The sequence below is a fragment of the Pongo abelii genome, chromosome 19, assembly GCF_028885655.2.
Source record: "Pongo abelii isolate AG06213 chromosome 19, NHGRI_mPonAbe1-v2.0_pri, whole genome shotgun sequence".
Classification (NCBI taxonomy): domain Eukaryota; kingdom Metazoa; phylum Chordata; class Mammalia; order Primates; family Hominidae; genus Pongo; species Pongo abelii.
Genome location: NC_072004.2, coordinates 92,832,052 through 92,851,025, shown reverse-complemented (window position 1 = coordinate 92,851,025; position 18,974 = coordinate 92,832,052). Strand labels below are relative to the sequence as shown.

General features: G+C 55.1%; 1 protein-coding gene across 9 annotated transcripts in view; it reads right to left on the bottom strand.

Annotated features, from left to right (window-relative positions):
* The window catches only part of SEPTIN9 (septin 9), a 217,729-nt gene that overhangs the window by 80,609 nt on the left and 118,146 nt on the right, over positions 1-18,974 (bottom strand). For 8 of the 9 annotated variants that reach the window (XM_024235327.3, XM_024235324.3, XM_054535775.2 and 5 more), the window contains one exon: positions 17,491-18,138. In XM_024235327.3, coding sequence (XP_024091095.2) covers positions 17,491-18,138 — 648 coding nt within the window. Of the gene's footprint in view, positions 1-399; positions 578-17,490; positions 18,139-18,974 lie in introns of those variants that run through there. The other variant, XM_063718292.1, reaches the window with a different exon arrangement.

The following is an 18,974-nucleotide window of genomic DNA, read 5'->3' as shown; positions in this document are numbered from 1 at the left end:
TCACTGAGCCAGGCTGTCCGGCCCACTTCTCTCTTCCTAAACAGAAGGTCCCCAGACAGAGCAGCCAGGCAACGGCATGGCCAAGCGGGGGTCTGCATTCCAGGCCTGCCCTGCAGCCTGACCAGACTGTCGCCCTCCCAGGAGACACAGGACTGGCCAGGGCTCCCCAAGGCTGCCACAGGAATAAGGCAGGGCTGTGACCTCCTTCATAGCCCAGGCGCCTTGGGGAGGGACCATGAGCTCCAGCTCAGCGGACAGACAGGAAACGGAGAGTCCACCCTCCCCCCAACCACAGAGCTGGCTTCTTCTCCACTGCATCCTCCCCAGCCACGCCCCCCACCAGAAGACCACTGCACCCAGTGGCTGGTTTTGCAGCGACACCCAGCCCAGTGAAGTTACCTGGTGGGGGCCTTGGGGGATGCAGCCTCCTGAAATACACACGGGCAGTGGGCGAGTCGGAGGCTGCGTGGGGCCTTGCTTCCTGGGGATGGCCGGGAGGTGCCTCAACCCGAGCCCGCTGTAACCCGAGCCCGCTGTGACCGGGACTTGCTGCTTCCCCATCCCAGCCCTCTCCTAGGGACTAATGCTGCTAAGCATTAGTCAGCAGGTGCCGGCAGGGAGCCACGGCCTAAGGCAGGCCTGCAGTTAGACCAGCACTGGGGGAGGGACAGGGAGAGAGACCTCTAGAGTGGAAGCCACAGTCCCTCTTCCTCCTAGGCTGGGCAACAGACCACCATTCCCAGCCAGCCCTGGGGAAGCGGGAGGGGTCAGCTGGGTCGCAGGTACAGCGCTGGGGTCCCCTGAGGTGGCTGCTGCTGACTACAGCCCCTCTTCCTCCTGGGCTGGGCAACAGACCACCATCCCCAGCCCACCCTAGGGAAGTGGGAGTGGTCAGCTGGGGCACAGGTACAGCGCTGGGGTCCCCGTGGCGGCTGCTGCTGACCACAGGCCTGTTAATCCTCCTCCAGCTGGGTTGCCACTCTGGTCCTGAAAGCACCTCCCTCAGCTCCCATCTCGTGCCCAGGAGGCAGCCAACACCCCAAGCGCTGCCAGAGCAGGAGGCTGAGCCTGCAAGTGTGACCCGCCTTGGGAGGGACAGAGGGAAAGACCACCTCCGTTCAAACAGCAGCCTTCTCCCTCCCCTCGGGGGTTCCCACGGGGTCTCCAGTCTCTCTCTGGCCAACAGGTACGGAGAGGCAGGCAAGTTTCAGGAACAGCAGAGAAGAGACAGGGCAGGCTAGAGGAAGCGGGTTGTAGGATGCCTAAGGCTTCGGGCTGGGCTTTGGGAGGCCAGGGTATGGGCAACTGGGAGGCTCAGGCAGGGAAATCTGCTCCGCAGGGACCCTGGGAGACAGGGGAGAGGGGACATGACAGCCGTCCCTCACTGCCTCCCGGCTGTGGCTTCCGGGGGCCTCGGATCAGACCAGACGCACCCCATGCACCGGGTCTCGGTCCAGCTGGGAAGCAGGGCCCACGGACCTACATGACTGCCTAGGCAGTGATCCCCAAAGGGTCCCTCGTCACCAGCTGGGGAGCTCCCGAGGGGAGGGTGGCTTTGCAGAGCATCTGGAGACATCAACGGGCCGTGAGGAAAGGAGGAGGCGTGAGAGAAAATCAAGGCAGAGCTGGAGGCCGGGCGCAGTGGCTCACACCTGTAATCCCAGCACTTTGGAAGGCTGAGGCGGGCAGATCACTTGAGGTCAGGAGTTCAAGACCAGCCTGGCCAACATGGTGAAAACCAGTCCCTGCTAAAAATACAAAAACTAGCCAGCCATGGTGGCACATGCCTGTAGTCCCAGCTACTCAGGAGGCTGAGGCAGGAGAATTGCTTGAACCCAGGAGGCGGAGATTGCAGTGAGCCAAGATGGCACCACTGCACTCCAGCCTGGGCAACAGAGTGAGACTCCATCTTTAAAAAAAAAAAAGAGCAGAGCTGGAGGCCGGGCGGCTCTCAGAGCCTGACAATGAGGCTGTGGGGCTGGGCTGCCTTTCCGGCTGTCCAAGGGGCAGGGACTGGCCCAGCATGAGCTTCAGACCCACAAGAGGCTGAACCTGAGTGGGACTCCAAGACTAGGCAGGGCTATCCTGTTCACACCTGTGTCCAGGCCTCAAGGGCCACCCTCTCCAGGAACTCAGTTTGATGGTCTCTCAGGCTGAGAGGCTGTCAAGGGGCTGTAAGGTGCCCCAACGTGTGAGTCGGTGGGTTCTGATGTGTGACAGCTCTGGGCACTCCCCCCACCGCCCGGGAACAGGAATGAGGAGCCCCCACTTCCGGTGTCTGGCAGGCGGGAGGCCGCCACTGGACTGTGTGCCCAGGTGCCACCAGACCCCGAGGGCCCACGGATACGGCACATGACCACTTTAGTTTTAATGACCAACGCCTGTGCAGCAGGTGCTGAGGGGCCCCAGCCCCGAGCAAGGCTGGGTTCCTGGAACCCCCTGGTAGGAGGATTTGCAGCTGAGGAGCTCTTAAGATATTTTTTGGTAGCAAACAAAGCATGGGGCTGGACGGTGGACCTATGAGTGCCCTCACATGAACGCAGATATAGACAGAAAAGACGGCAAACATTTGTGAACAAAAGGAATGGCTCCTGCGTATTGAACTTCCACTTTCTGGCCCTTGTCTGGTATAAAGTCCTCAGGAACTCTCCAACAGCTTCAGTTAGAAACGTGCTTTTGTTTGGCTACGTGGAAAATTCTATACACACTAAGATATATGATGTTTCTGGTCCTCCCTAGGAATGTTCTATGCTTTCTGGGTTTATGATTTGGAATTTGCAGACCTCTGCCGCCTCTGTTCCAGAGTCACAAGGATCTTGGATGCAGGAAACTTTTTCTATGTGCAAGGACCCCCTTCCCCTCTGCCAGGGTCCATCGGCCTCTCTCTGTCCACAGGTGTCACCCAAACCCTCGCACCTGCCACCTCCTCTTTCTAATTACCTCCTGCAACTCGTCAAGAGCTTCCCCACCTCGAGAGCTCGGCTGCTGGAGACACATAAGGCACACAGAAGTCCGTGAAATGACACTGAGCATCTATTAGGCACTTATTGTGTGCCTGGTTTGGTAATAATAAGTAAAATCACAATGCTCTGGGCACATCAGTACACTTCCTTATGTTCATCCTCCCAGCAACTCAATGAGATGGCTCTATAAATGGGGAAACTGAGGACAGGGAGGCGAGGCTGGCCCAAAGCCACAGGTTAGGAGGCGTACGGCCAAAATTCAAATCCAGGTAGTCTGGTACCAAATCTCCGCTTTTCACATGAAAGGCATCTTGTAACTCCTCGAGAAGGCTGGGACTATTATTTTCATTGTATAGATGAGGAAACCAAGAAGCCAAATGGCCAAGCAGCCCTGGAGCCAGGAGGTAGGCCCAGTGGCTTACAGGAGCACATGGAATGGAGCCCATGGGAGGCTCAAAGCTGGGGTCCCGCATCTTATCCTGGTCTAAGGGATGAGGTGACTGGGAGTGTCAGAGACACTCTGGGACTGGCCATCCAGGTGCTCTGCATCCAGTTCCAGCGTGGAGTGGGCGAGGGTAGACAACCTGCCACCCAGCAGGGCTGCTGTCCGTATCCCGTTGGCTCTTCAAAGCCTGGCTAAGCAAAGCAAGACTGTCCTCGGACCAGAGTGACCCCCAAGCCACACAAGCACTCAGTTATGCTTCGGAGGATGCAGGACTGGAAAGGTCTTCCTCCCATCACATCCTCACCCAGCTCCTCCATGCGGCAGCTGGCTCCAGGCACAGACCCAGACGTCCCTCTCCCTGCCTGCTGCCGGCATGTCCCTGGCTTCACTGCTGCTTCAGGGAGGGGCCCAAGAGCTCCCCGGCCCCGTTTTTCATCACACTCCGTTCAGAGGGCCAGGGGCTCAGCACCAACGCCAAGCATCCAGCAGCAAAACCATAGGTTGGAAAGGGCCACAGTGCTGCTCTGATCTGGCCCCGTCCCATGCCAGGTGCCATTCTCACCAGCTCCTTCCTGTTCCTGGCCCCACCTCTCAGGCACCACGAGCTCTGCAGGTCCAAAGCCAAATTCACCAGCCCTTGACCCTCTCCAGCTGGGATTAGGGTGAGGCCTTCGTCCAGATGCAAAAGTTAAGGGAGTGCCAAAAAAATCCAGGAATCAAACAATATTTTAAAGCAACATTTTAAACAAATCAAATTACACGCTGAACAAACTCTGACAGGGCTGTGCATGTGCAGGGCTGGGCCTGTCTTAATTTAAAATTCCAACATTTGTTCATCATGGAGGTTACTTTGCATCATTTCAATATTTAAAAATACTGCATTAAATACTATCTGTGTTGATTCCTGAGCTCTTTGGTGTCCCCTTACATTTTGCTCCTGACAAGCGCCTGACACACCTTGCCCCAGCCGGCCCTGCTGTCCAGGTGCCCTCCTGGGTCTGTCCTGCCCACGCTCCTCGCAGCCACCAGGAGCCACTGAGCCACTGCATCTGCCTTATTTTGCTCCTTACGCCTCCGCACCGTCCACCTCGCCATGCTTCCCTCGTGTGCCTTTGTCGCACGTCAGCTCCAGACAGAAGCCCGGTGGGCTAGGAGCACATACTAATGCTGCATTCCCTCGGCCTCGGTGCCAGGCACAGGGCAGCACAGGAGATTTCTTTTTTTTGAGACATAGTCTCACTCTGTCACCCAGGCTGGAGTGCAGTGGTGCAATTTTGGCTCACTGCAACCTTCACCTCCTAGGTTCAAGCTCTGCCTCCTGGAATCAAGCAGATTCTCCTGCCTCAGCCTCCCCAGTAGCTGGGACTACAGGTGCACGCCACCACACCCAGCTAATTTTTGTATTTTTAGTAGAGACAGGGTTTTGCCATGTTGGCCAGGCTGGTCTCGAACTCCTGACCTCAGGTGATCTGCCTGCCTCGACCTCCCAAAGTGCTGGGATTACAGGTGTGAGGCACCACGCCTGGCCGAGACTTCTTGAATAAACAAACATTACCAGCATGGAGATCCGCCCAGGGAACCTGCTCAGACTCTGCCTCCGTACCTCTGCCTGCTGCGCCCAGAAGCAACCCAGGGCCGCTCCAGCCGCCTCCACCTGGCCACCTCCTGGCCCTCACCCAGGTCGGCTTGTCCCACCCTGTGGGCCAAGAAAACTATCTAGTGGGTGGTGACCAGCATTTTTTTTTTTTTAATTTGAAAAGAATACACTCACCAGCAGTGGCAACAACCCAATGTCCCTCAGCTGATGAAGGCAACATGTCTGTCCACAACGGAATGGTCCATGCCATGGTGGAATATTACTCAGGGAAGCACTGGCACCTGCCACAGTGTGGATGGACCTTAGAAACATGACACCAAGTGGAGAAGCCAGACACAAAGGCCAAACGTGCAATTCTCTGTACAAGAAATGCCTAGAATCGGCCAGGCACAGTAGCTCACGCCTGTAATTCCAGAACTTTGGGAGGCCAAGGCAGGAGATCACTTGAGCCCAGGAGTTCGAGACCAGCCTGGGCAACATGGTGAAACTCCATCTCTACAAAAAATACAAAAATTAGCCGGGCATGGTGGCACAGGCCTGTAGTCTCAGCTACTCGGGAGGCTGTGGTGGGAGGATGGCTTGAGCCTGGGAGGCGGAGGTTGCAGTGAGCAGAGATTGAGCCATTGCACTCCAGCCTGGGTGACAGAATGCCCTATCTCAAAAAAAAAAAGAATCTACACAGATAGAAAGGAAATATGGAGGAGGAGGGCAGGATTGATAGCTAAAAGCTACGGGGTTTCTTCTTAAGAAAAAAATGTTCTAAGTTTCTCAAATTTTCAATTTTCTAAAATTGGTTGTGGTGACGATGGTTGCACTACTCTCTGAATAGACTGAAAACCATAGAATTACGCACTTTAAATGGGTGGATTGGGCCGCGCGGTGACTCACGCCTGTAATCCCAGCACTTTGGGAGGCTGAGGCAGGTGGATCACCTGAAGTCAGGAGTTCGAGACCAGCCTCAACATGGAGAAACCCTGTCTCTACTAAAAATACAAAATTAGCCAGGCGTAGTGGTGCATATCTGTAAGCTCAGCTACTCAGGAGGCTGAGGCAGGAGAATTGCTTGAACCCGGGAGGCGGAGGTTGCGGTGAGCCGAGATCGCGCCGTTGCACTCCAGCCTGGGCAACAAGAGCGAAACTCCGTCTCAAAAATAAAATAAAATAAATAAATAAATGGGTGGATTGTATAGTAGCTTACTTGAATCTCAATAAAGCTGTTTTAAAAAAATGGAAAAAAGTCTCCCCTCTCTCCAAAACAAACAAACAAACAAACAAACAAAAGAGAGAGAGAGAGGGAAAAAAAAAAAAAAAAAGAAAATACCAAAGTGTAGCACAGGCATGGTAAAGGTAAGAATTCCATCATGGAAATTTGGTTTCATTTATACACCCCCCCCCACCCCCACCCCATATATAGGTGTGTCCTGGTTCGTGGTGTCAATCGCATGTCTTTCTGGAGGCTGCAGTCCAGACTGATTTTGAAAGCCGCTCTCTGGGCAACTCCAAACTTCTTATAATTCCTGAAGCCCTTGGCCTGCTGGGACCACTCAGCGCCCCCAGACCCAGTCCCCTGTCACTACCTACTCAAGTCTGCAGCCCTGGGGAGGGGGGCTCTCTCCTAAGGGTGCAAGGGTCCTGTGGCTTCATCCCCTCTCAGAATACACATCACCCTGCACTGCACGCATGTGCCTCAACACAGAGCATCCCAGGGCGCCGGCCACAGCCACTCATGTTTGCACACCGACTGATCGATCGTGCTCTGCTGATCCATCATGTCAGTCACCGCACTGCACACTGGCCTCACTAAGCGAGCTAAAGCAACCCCCTCGGAATAAGCCGAGGGATTTTAAATAAGCTAAAAGACGCTTTTCTAGGAAAAAAAAATAATGAATTTTAAGAAGAAAGAAAAACTCCCAAACTTATAGACCCATGGAAAAAATTTAAGTTTTTAAAGTGCTAGACACCCCCAAAAGTATCAGGCTCAGATGGTTTCACGAGTGAATTCTTGAAAAGTTTTAACAAAGAGATTATTATGTTGCCGCTTAAAATGTTCCAGAACACAGAGGGGAAAAGAAATGCATCCAAACTGTTTTTGCTAAGCCAGCACAATACAGACACCAAAACTGATAAAAATAGCACACACACACACACACACACACCCCCCACCCGCTCCAGACCAAGCTCGCTGCTGTGTATCTAGGCAATACCATCTACCCCTACCTCGCTGCTGAAACCAAAATACATTCCAATGGATTCATGATTTCAACATGTAAAAATGAAACCACAGAAGAAGCACTAGAAGAAAACGTGGGTGAAATTCTTTCCTATAATTTCAGAACGCAGGAGACCTCTAAACAGGACGTGAATTCCAAAAGCTAAAAGGGAAAGCAGAGACTTGACAACATCAGGATTAAAATCTTCTGTGTGGAAGAACATCCCAGAAATAAGATCAAAAGTAGGCAGCTGGGGACAAGACACTCGTACCTGCTGTGATAAAGATATACAAATAACTCTTTTTTTTTTTTTTTTTAAGACAGGATCTCACTCTGTCACCCAGGCTGGAGTGCAGTGGTACGATCACATCTCACAGCAGCCTCAAACTCCCAGACTCAAATGATACTCCCACGTCAGCCTCCCGAGTAGCTGGGACTATAGGCGCACCACCTCACCCAGCTAATTTTTACAGAGATAAGGTTTTGCCATGTTGCCTAGGCTGGTCTTGAACTCCTAAGCTCAAGCAATCCACCCACTTCAGCCTCCCAAAGTGCTGGGATTACAGGTGCGAGCCACCACGCCTGGCCTACAAAGAACTCTTTTTAAAAATTTTCAACAAGAAAAGGATAAACCATCCAAATGAAAACAGAACACAGGGCCCTGGCCTGTAACATACAAAAAGATAATCCCTCTCGCTTGACCGAGATGCACAAAATAAAACACCAATTGGAGAGCATTTGGCCCTCAGCCAGGGGTGAAGGGCATAGGATCTCCCTGCTGGACCATCACTGCACAGGGCCCGGCAGACAGCTGAGCAGGTCGGCGAGGGGAGGGGTCCTAAAAATTCTAGTAACCACTTTAGAGACCAATTCAGGAATAAGGATCAATTTTTTTTTTTTTTTTTATATGGAGTCTTGCTCAGTCACCCAGGCTGGAGTGTAGTGGCACGATCTTGGCTCACTGCAACCTCTGCCTCCTGGGTTCAAGCAAGTCTCCTGCCTTAGCCTCCCGAGTAGCTGGGACTATAGGCACAAGCCACCATGCCCAGCTAATTTTTGTATTTTTAGTAGAGATGCGGTTTCACCATGTTGGCCAGGCTGGTCTTGAACTCCTGACCTCAAGTGATCAGCCTGCCTCGGCCTCCCAAAGTGCTGGGATTACAGGCGTGAGTCACTGTGCCCGGCAGATCAAAACTTAAATGCACACATCCTTGACACGGAAATTCACTAACGGTGCATCCTGCAGTCATGTGTGCACATGTACAAGTGCCAGAACATCTGTTGCAGCCTCTCAATCACAGTGGGAAGCTGGACAAGCCTGGCAGGGCCATGGGACAGCTGATGACAACCATTAAAAGGAACGTGCTACTTTGGGAGGCTGAGGTGGGCGGATCTCAAGGTCAGGAGTTCAAGACCAGCCTGGCCAACATGGTGAAACCCTGTCTCTACTAAAAATGCAAAAATTAGCCAGGTGTGGTGGCAAGCACTTGTAATTTCAGCTACTCGGGAGGCTGAGGCAGGAGAATCACTTGAAACTGGAAGGCGGAAGGTGGAGGTTACGGTGAGCCGAGATCGAGATCGCAAAAAAAAGGAACGTGCTACATCTACAAGTGGCAACAGTGTTGTTAAAAGGAAAAAATAAAAGCTGGTAGCAGAAGTCTGATTTCCTTTGTGTTCTTGAAAAGTCTATATTTACACATTGACTTTTTTTACACAAGCCCTGAATGACTCTGCAGGAATAAAATTCAGGAGAATGCCACACCCAGCTGTCAACATGGCCACCCCTTGGGAGAGAGTTGGGGAATGGGAGAGAAAAACTTCCTTTCCAAATTTCACGTGATCTTCATTTTCTATCTAAGAATGACTGGGCATCGCATTTTTTTTTTTTTTTTTTCCAGATGGAGTCTTGTTCTGTCGCCCAGGCTGGATTGCACTGGCGCAATCTCAGCTCACTGCAACCTCCACCTCCTGGGTTCAAGTGATTCTCCTGCCTCAGCCTCCCAAGCAGCTGGGACTACAGGCGCCCGCCACCACACCCAGTCGTGCATTGCTTTTTAGGATGAAGAAAGGGAAAGATCCCAGGGAGAATGGGAGCCAGAACACAGAGCAGGGCTTCTAAACATCAGCTTGCGGGCGAGAGAGACATGGGGCGACACCACCGGCCTGGAACCTAGGGATGGCATGAGGTGCTGCTCGGGGGCTTCAGACAAGGCCTGCCTGCTGATTAAATAAGGGTTGTGTTGGCTTTCGTTTATGTGCTTGTTTAACACGAATCCCCCAGGCGCTCTAGCCCTGCTTCACGAATCATCACTGTTCACTCTAACCACGCCGCACAGGAAGAATTGTGCCCACTTCCACAATGAGAAAACGGACCAGAGAGGAAAGCCACTAGGCAGGGCAGGGGCAGCAGCCCAGGCAGAGGGCAAAGCCGGCGCTCCTCTGCCATTTCCCCACACACGAGTGGGCAAGGCATTACAGGCATCTACATCGTAACCTCTGCGGGCCATTTTGGAAGGCAGCAGATGGAATCAGTGATTTCCAGGGCCATTTCCAGTTCCAGGTTTCAGACCGGGGCCGTGAAGTGGAATCGAGCTTGACCCGGGTGTGGTGACAGTGGCCACGTAACTGTGGACAAATCACTTTCCCCCTCACCCGCACTGGATGAGACCAGGAATCTCCACTCTGGGTTCCTTAAGAGTCCTGGGGCTCCACAGAGTACACCCAGTAGCAGCAGTGGGATGGGGGGACAGGGTCCGGGGAGCTCCATGCCTCCCCCAACTTTAATCAGGGCATCTCCACTTTAACCCCTTCCTGGGCTCAGTGTTTGGAGAGAACAGGAAGGAAGCTCAGCCCTGGCCATGGGCTACTCTAGCCTGTCAGTTACAGCCCAGACCCCAGGAGCCCCCTTGGACTGAAGGAGACAGAGTCACTTACAACACCCACAGAAAACCCCGGAGAGGAAGTGGAGTCCAACTGAGGAAGCGCCTCCCTGCAGCTCTCAGACATGAGGTCCCAGGTGACACAGTGTGTCAGGGTGGACCACATGGCATCCTCCCAGGCTGTCTGCTGGAATGCAGGATCTGGTTAGGGGCTGCCCACACTTTGGGCCCCCAGGCTGGGAGTCTGAGTGTGCTCCTCCAGGGTTGAATGTGCCCTGTGTCCACACCGCACAGAGCATGGCTGTCTGGCCGGGGCGTGCCCCTCCGGACAGGCTCGCCATTGTGCAGACCCTCAGTCCCAGCAGCTGTCCCGGGCCTGGGAGGCTGCGGGTGCAGACACAGCTCCTCTCTCTTCTGGCAGCTGCTCTGGCTTCCTGGGACAAGTGCTGAGAGGAGGCCTCACCCAGTGCCATGTGTCTGGGGGCCGGGGCTCCATCCTGGGGCCAGGCTGGGTGGTCAGGGCCACAGAGCTGCAGGGGGCGGAGCAGAGAAACCGCCCCCCAGCGCCTGCCTCCCAGCCCCACCCTTCCCCGCAGCTGCGCGCTCTATTTAAGGTATTCCACAGCTGCTCGGCACCCGCTGCATTCCCGGACCAGCCCTCCTTTCCTCTTATCACTGCACGGTGCTTGGCAGGCAGCTGAGCAGGCCGGCGAGGGGAGGGGTTTTCTTCCTGGGCGCTGGAGCCAGGCTCTGTTCTCTGGCCCCACCCCATCCCACCACAAAGGAGACACACCAGCCTGGCCGATCCTCCCCCATTGATCCTCCTGTTCCCCCAGCACGTGCGGGACTTCCCGCTCTAGACCTAGGTCTGAGAGGCTCCAGGGACAGCTCGGAGAAGGAGGGTACTTGTTCTTAGAAGGAGAAAGAGAAAGAGACCCAATCCCAAAGTAAAAGGGGGCCTGGGTGCCCTCTGGAAGCAGCTCAGGAAAATGGGAGGAGGTGGGAGCAGCAGGACCTTCCGAGTAAGGCATCCTGGCAGGAACGTCAGTGTCTTCTGGATACCTCCGGAAGCAGAAGCACGCAGCCCCACACAGAAAAATCCTTCAGGCTCAGGACCCGAGCACGACACGATCCAAACTCACCGCTTCATCAGACACCAGTGAGTCCCTCGACGCTTACCAAGGCCCCCTGCCTTACACCTGGTACTGGACGAACCTGCAGACCCTGCCTCAGGGAGTCCACAGTCCAGGGATAGGCTCAGCCTATGTGGGGTGTCCTGTCAACATGGGGCCCTTCCTCCCTAAGTCACGGTGGTCACCCTCTCCCCAACTTCACAGTCCCTGATCCCCACCAGGAACTTCTGGGGCCCAGTAGGTGTCCCTCCCTTGTAGGCTGATACCCACCCTCCCCAACCCCCACTCAGGCTCAGCTGTGACCCCACTTTCCCCAAAGCCACCTCTTCACTGCTCTGTGTTGGGTGGTTCCAGGGAGCCCGTGCTTTGATTAACCCTATACTCAACGCTGTACTGGCAGCCCTGCTGTCTGAGCTGAGATTCCTCCCTGTTCTGTCCCTGGAACACAGGGTCCGCTGGGGACCAAGTATGCAAAGAGCCACGCCCACCATCATCAGCTCGGGGGCCTGACCCCCTGCTCCCTCAAGGCTCCACCCACACAACAAAGATTTCCAGACCCTCTGGGTCACAGGAAAACTACTGAGACATGCTGCCACGTCTACCCCACCCCAATTTCACACCCATGGTCACAAGTGGCCCCAGCACCACTATGGACTCCCTTCTTGGTTCTTGGGACGGGTGGATACACCAGAGCTCAGCCCCCAGCCACCTCTGCAGATGCCTCTTTGACAGATCAAGAAATTGAGGCTGGGAGGGTTGGAATGATGGTTCAGAACCAGTTGGCTCATGGGGCAGAGCCGGGACATGCCCAGAACTGAGCTGGGCACTGGGCCTGGCCTCCCTCTTGCCCCCAGTGAGCATCCCAAGAAGGCAGAGAACCAGACCCATGAACGAGCGCTGAGCACCCACCTTATAAGGCAGCTCTGGAGAAACTTGGCTGGTGTGGCTGAGGAGCCGGAGTTGGGTAACTCTGGTGGGGGGGCTCTGAGCCAGCGGCCAGCCCTTGGCAGGCTCAGTCCTGGGTGCTGCCGCCCAGCCCCACCCCACCCAGAGGCACCCATGTTGGGGGGGCAGGGAAAGAGCAGGGATCCGGGAACGGAGGCAAGGCCGTCCCCACCCAGAGCCTGAGAGGACCAGGGATGACCCCGAAGGATGAGGACCTTTCTGTGGGAGGACAGCAAAGAGGGTTCCAAGTCCAGGGGCAGGGCCAGAGCCTCGGAAACCGAGAATCCACTGCACCAGCATAAAGCTCAGACCTCACCAGGCCCTGGGGTGGAGGAGCAGGCAGGGATGCCTCTGCCCTCCGCAGCCCCTCTCTTCCTTTCCCTCCCCTTCAACCATCTAGGTGCCCACACTCCCTCCTGAAATGCTGAATCCTTCCAGAACACCCACACTGAAGCCAACACCCACCCACTGAGCCCTCCAGCACAGCCTCCAGAGGAGAGACCAGGTGTTGTCCTGGGGGTAAAGTTGACCAGGACAGTTTCTGCTTGGTCTCTAGGGACGACCCATGGGGGTCACTACATCTGCCTACAAGAACCACAAAAAAGCCATCCCCATCTCACCACCAGTGGCTCACTCCTTCAGCGTAATTTCATGGCACACCTATTATGTCCAAGTCACTTACTTGGTATCTTATGGGATTTTCTTTTTTTTTTTTTGAGACAGGGTCTCACTCTGTCTTCTAGGCTGGAGTGCAGTGGCACAATCTCAGCTTACTGCAGCCTCAACCTCCCATGCTTAGGTGATCCTCCCACCTCAGCCTCCCGGGTAGCTGGGACTACAAGCGCATGCTACCATACCTGGCTAATTTTTTGTATTTTTTGTAAAGACGGGGTTTCTCTATGTTGCCCAGGCTAGTCCCAAACTCCCGGGCTCAAGCAATCTGCCTGCTTCAGTCTCCCAAAGTGCTGGATTTACAGGCATGAGCCACTGCACCCGGCCTCTTATGGGATTCTTTATAAAAACCAAGACAGGCTGGGCACAGTGGCGTGATCCCAGCACTTTGGGAGGTCAGGGAAACTGAGGCGGGTGGGTCACAAGGTCAGGAGTTCGAGACCAGCCTGACCAATATGGTGAAACCCCGTCTCTACTAAAAATACAAAAGTTAGCTGGGCGTGGTAGCCCACACCTATAGTCGCAGCTACTCGGGAGGCTGAGGCAGAAGAATCGCTTGAAGCTGGGAGGCAGAGGTTGCAGTAAGCTGAGATCATGCCACTGCACTCCAGCCTGGGCGACAGAGTGAGACTCTGTCTCAAAAAACAAAAAACAAAAACAAAAACAAAAAAACAAGACAACAGCCCTACCCTCAGAATCTAGTGGGGGCATGAAAGAAATTTTGAAGACTATACAGCAAAACCTCAAGCATGGATATTGCCGGCTTACAGGTGAATTTTAGGTTCTTTCTCATTTCTGTACTTCCTGCATTTTAAAGAAAGGGTACTCGATTACTTTTTGTGATCTGAAAAACTATTTTTACATTGAAAAAAAAAAAGGCTAGCAGAGGAAAGAAAGTTTATACACAAATCATTTATATCCCAAGCCAAACGCAAGGTATTTGGACTGGGTTTTGAGGGATGCATAGGAGTTCAACAAGGCAGTGATGTAAAGAGAAGCAGAGGTCTGGGTTCAAGAGGTCAGGGCAAAGGGGTTGTGAGCAAAGGTGTGGGAGACCAAGGGAATATCAAAGCAGGAGAAGCTGGGAAGCAGAGAGGTGTGAGCTGAGCAGGAGAGTGAATCAACTGTGGAGGGGCCTACGGTGAGTGAGCAGAGAAGGCTCAGGACGGGAAGAGATCTCAGCAGTGCTGTGCTTTGGGGAAGTCAGTCTGGGAGCAATTCAGCTGGGGCCCCAGGAGACCATGCCCTGCACCCACAGCTCTGGGGTGGAGACAAACCACAGCATAGACGCCCTCCCGCAGGCAGAAGCCAAGGGGCTGGGCATCTGCTCAGAGGGCACAGAACTCCCTCCCTGATTCCTTTCCCCATGGTGCCAGCTGGATCCCTGGTGCTCGGGGGACAGAGGGGCCACAGAGATTGGTCAGAGCTGTGCATGTGGGGGCTCAGGGAACTCCCAGCCCAGCCCCACATGGAGGGGCAGAAGGGGATGGCCTGCTGGGCCCGCGGGAAAGATGGGCAGGAAGCTGAGTTGGACAGAACTGGATCCATGTCCAGAACGGTCGTGACACAGAGAGGGAGGATGGAGAAGCAAGCAGGTGGTGCCTCGGAGGAAGAACTAGTGGGGCTCAGGCCTGGGCCCCCCGAGAAGCCACTCCCATCGGATTTCAAGAACACTCCTCCATCGGGAAGGCCCTGCCCTCGTCTGTCCCTGCCTTTCCTCCACCCGGACTTGCTTAGGCCCTCAGGACCATCAGCCCAGCCCACGGACCTCTCCACGTGAGCTGGACTCCCACCTGCACAGGTCCCTGTCCGGGGACGGCCGGGTCTGGGATGCTGATGGTTTTCTCCCATGCCCCGGCTCCAAGGTGTACATCCTATTCCATGGAGAAAGCCACCGTCCCCCCAGAGCACCAGGCTCCTGCCAGCTCTGAACACTGCTGCCTCCACGTGGCCTGCCTTTCTCTCCCCTTCCTGGCCTGATGAAATTGCACCTTCCGCTGCTGGGGAAGCTCCCTGGGCACGCCTTGTGTCCCAGCCATCCTGCTCACGGCTCAGTGAGCTCCAGAAAGCAGAGCCCGCAGGTGGTGTCCCTGGCCCTGGCTCCCGGCACAGTCTCTGGCACAATTTAGGGGCTGAACTGTGTCTGCCCCTGGAGGAGGATGTTCTTGTACATCCCCATGGACATCCCCCTACCTGTCCCCCAGAGCCAGGACCATGTCCCTGTGCATCCAGCACCAGCCATCACCGAGATTTAGATGGCTCGGTGACAACCGCCTCCCCAGCCACATCCTGTTTGACTCAGCTGAGTGTGAACACATTAACCCAGGATGGGGGTGTATCCGGCACGTCAAACAAAGGTCCTGCACCAACAGAAGGCAGGGGAGGAAACAGCCTCCTGCCACTCTGCAAACTGCCCATGCCTTTGGCCTGACACCATGCCACCAGCAGCCACTGTCACTGAGTCTGGGTGGCTGGGGCAGGGTGGCTTTTCAGAGTCAAGCTTAGAGAGATGGGAGAGGGAACACGGACTCACACACTGAGGGCTGGAAAGGACTTTCCAAGGCCCACTAGCCTCTGGCTACTCAGTGTGTTCCGATGCCTCCTCTGTAGGAAATGCAGAGTCCCAGGCCTCAGACCTGCCGAGACAAATGTGTGCTCCACATGCCCGTGAAAGCATGAGGAGCACTAGTCTCCCCACAAACCCACACCCTCTCCAGGCCCCACGTCCTCCCAGCCCCCACGTCCTCCCAGCCCCCAAGCCCACTGACCACTGGAGAATTCTCATTCAGAAAGAAAAACCAAAAAGGGGTTGGGTGGCTCATGCCTATAATCCCAACCCTTTGGGAGGCCGAGGCAGGAGACTCATTTGAACCCAGGAGTTTGAGACCAGCCTGGGCAACCTAGTGAGAACCTGTCTCTACAAAAAAATTTTAAAAATTAGCCAGGCATGGTGGCGCGCAACCTGTGGTCCTAGGTACTTGGGAGGCTGAGGTTGGGGGATCACTTGAGCCCAGGGGGCAGAGGTTGCAGTAAGCAGTGATCACACCACTGCACTCCAGCCTGGAAGACAGAGCGAGACCCTGTCTCAAAAAAGTCAAAGAAAAGTCAAAGAAAATGGAAAGCGGGACTTAGAGAGATGTGGAAGCAACACAAGGGTCCACCGATGGAGGAACAGCTACACAACACAGGTGCATCGCACAACAGAATATTATTCAGCCTTTGAAAGGAAGGAAATTCTACCCCATGCTACAGCACGACGGATGAACCTTTAGGACGTCATGCTGAGTGAAATGAGCCAGACACAAAATGGGCAATTATTGTATTTTTCCACTCACACAAGGTTCCTAGAGTGGTCAAATAAATTCATAATAAAGACAGAAAATAGAATGGTGGCTACCAGCAGCTGGGGGAGGGGCATGGGGAGCTTGGTCTAATGGGGACGGAGCTCAGTTTGGGAGGATGAAAAGGGTACCGGAGATGGACAGCGGTGGCAGCTGCGCAACACCGTGAATGTACTGGATGCCGCTGAAACGTACACTGCAAAGTGGCTAAAATTGCACATTGTATGTTGTGTATTTCACCACAGTTAGAAATAAGAAGAAAAAGCTAAATCAAAAACCCAGACTGTGCTGTTCGTCCAACCCAAAGAAGGCTTACTGAGCATTACTGAGTTCTGATCCTGTGCCCAGAATCAGACCCGGCTCTCGAGGGGCTTCTAACCCAGCTGGCACCTTAACATAGCCCCATGGAGCCACGATCCCTGCTGGGGCCAGGGGGCACACTTCTGAGAAGGGACCCAACCATGTCCCACAGCCTGGCATTTCTGAACAGGCCCTGTGTCCCACAGGACTGGCACCAATCCCCTGCCTGTAACCTCCACGTCAGCATGGCTGTGGGCTTGAGCCCTCCCAGGACACTGCTGGAGCCCCATGGCCTCTCCCCTCTCGCCAGAAGGGCACCCCCAAATAAAACTGTGTGCAGCTATCACAGAGCCCCCTGGTCCAGGCACTCCTTCCCAGTGCCCTGAGAATTTTGTCCTGCAGGCTAAGGTGCTCCTCATGTTCCCCTCCCTCTGCCACAACCATTCCTCCTGGGGAAGGAGGACCAGACCATGGGCTCCAATGCAAGCCTCAGGAGGCATAAGTCCCTCCTCCCTTCCCCGAGCCCTCGGCCTCTGCTGGGCATATCCAGGCAGCCTGCAATTCCTCAAGCAGGAGCCACCAGAATGTGACAGCCCTTCTAGGGGTCTCAACTCCACCCTGTCCCACACCCCTGCACGAGCCTGCTCTGGTTCCTGCGTGGCTCCTCATTCTCCAAACCTCCCAGGCCCTCCAGGGACACACAGCAGACAGAGGTCCTAGCAAGGCCCACGGTGACCCAAAAAGGAGGCTCCTTGAAACCCAGAGAATCTTTCCAAACTCTCATTCAAGTCCCGCTTGGGGCATCTTGGCATGTTCCCATCAGGCAGAGAGAGCCACCTCTCCTGAGCCTGCAGACCCCCATCCCCATGCATTCCGGTCTTTCTGGGTCTCCAGGGTAGCACCCCCCCACCCATATCCAGCTTCTTCCTCCAAGATTCTGTGGCAAAGACAGCAACCAGGCCCCCCATTACCACAGCATCCAAGACCTAGCGCTCTGCGACTCACCCTCCTGGCTCCGGGGTGTAGCCTCAGCCACAGGGGGCTGGGGCTTGGGCTCCAGCCTGCTCTGCAGCTGAGACACGGGGGCGGGCTCTGAATTCTCCAGGGTTGGCTGGGCTGGGCTGGGGGTGGCGGGCGCCTCAGCAGGCTTGGGCATCTGGATCTCCACCCTCTTGGGGGCTGCGTCGGTGGCAGGGGCAGTGGGCACCTCGGGGACCTTGGAGGCAGGGGGCTCCATCCTCCGGTGGGCTGACTCCTGGGGTTTGACGATGGTGATCTCCGTCCTCCGAGGGGCCGGTTCTGGCGTCTTGTGGCCCAACACCTCAGCCCTCTTGAGCCCGAACCGGGACGGCCCGATGGCCCCGGCGTTCTCCACCTGCTTGGACGAGATGTCAATGGACAGCTCAGTGCGCCGGGACACCGGCTCAGCCGCCTTGGGGCCCGAGAGCTCCACCCTCCGCAGGGACGCCTTGGGGGAGCGCTGGCTTAGGGAGTCCACGTGGCGGGCCGACGGCTCTGAGTTCTTCACGCCCAGGTCCTGGAATTTCTGGGTGGAGCTGGCCACAGTGGCTCGGAGTAGGGGAGTCTGGACCCTCCGGGGTGGGGTGGAGTTGGGTGTCTCGACCTCCTCGACCTCAAAAGATCTTTTCAAGGCTGAAAAATAAAAAGAGGGAGTGCAATTGGTAAGTGGACGGCTCGGGAACACCCCGGCATGTTTCCTGCTAAGGAGCAGCAGAGGAAGGCAGGCGATGCTGCGGAGAGGGCCCGGGGGCTCTTCCCATCCTTCATGTCTCAGCAAGCGGAAGGGACAGCCCCATCCTAGGAGACCTGTCATGAGTTCTGGGGCAGAGATTCAGGCTGAGTGGGAAGACGCTGCCCATCGTGTCTTGCCATGGCCACGGCGCAAACCACACAGCCTCCCCCTCCAGCTACGTCTACATAGGAACGTTCTAGTTCCAGAGAAGACTTTTATTTCCTTCTTTTTTTTTTTTTTTTTTTTTTTGAGATGGAGTCTTTCTCTGTTGCCCTGGCTGGAGTGCAGTGGCACCTCCCGGGTTCAAGCGATTCTCCTACCTCAGCCTCCCCAGTAGCTGGGATTAGCACGGGCCACCATGCCTGGCTAACTTTTGTATTTTTAGTAGAGACGGGGTTTCACCATGTTGGTCAGTCTGGTCTCGGACTTCTGACCTCAAGTGATCCACCCACCTCGACCTCCCAAATTGCTGGGATTACAGGCGTGAGCCACCACACCCGGCCTTGATTTCCTTCTTGTCGCGGCTGTTTTTATCCCTCCTCACCTCCAGCCAAGGCACACACTGGGACACCACCAGCAAACACACCTCTACCATCAGCTGCAGCGGGGGACACGCCTCCAATAATAAGTGACCACAACTGTAACCAATCAGAATCGCAGTGGGAACAAAACCCCATCAATGACACCAAGAGCGGACACTGGAGCTTTTTTTTTTTTTTTTTTTTGAGATGGAGTC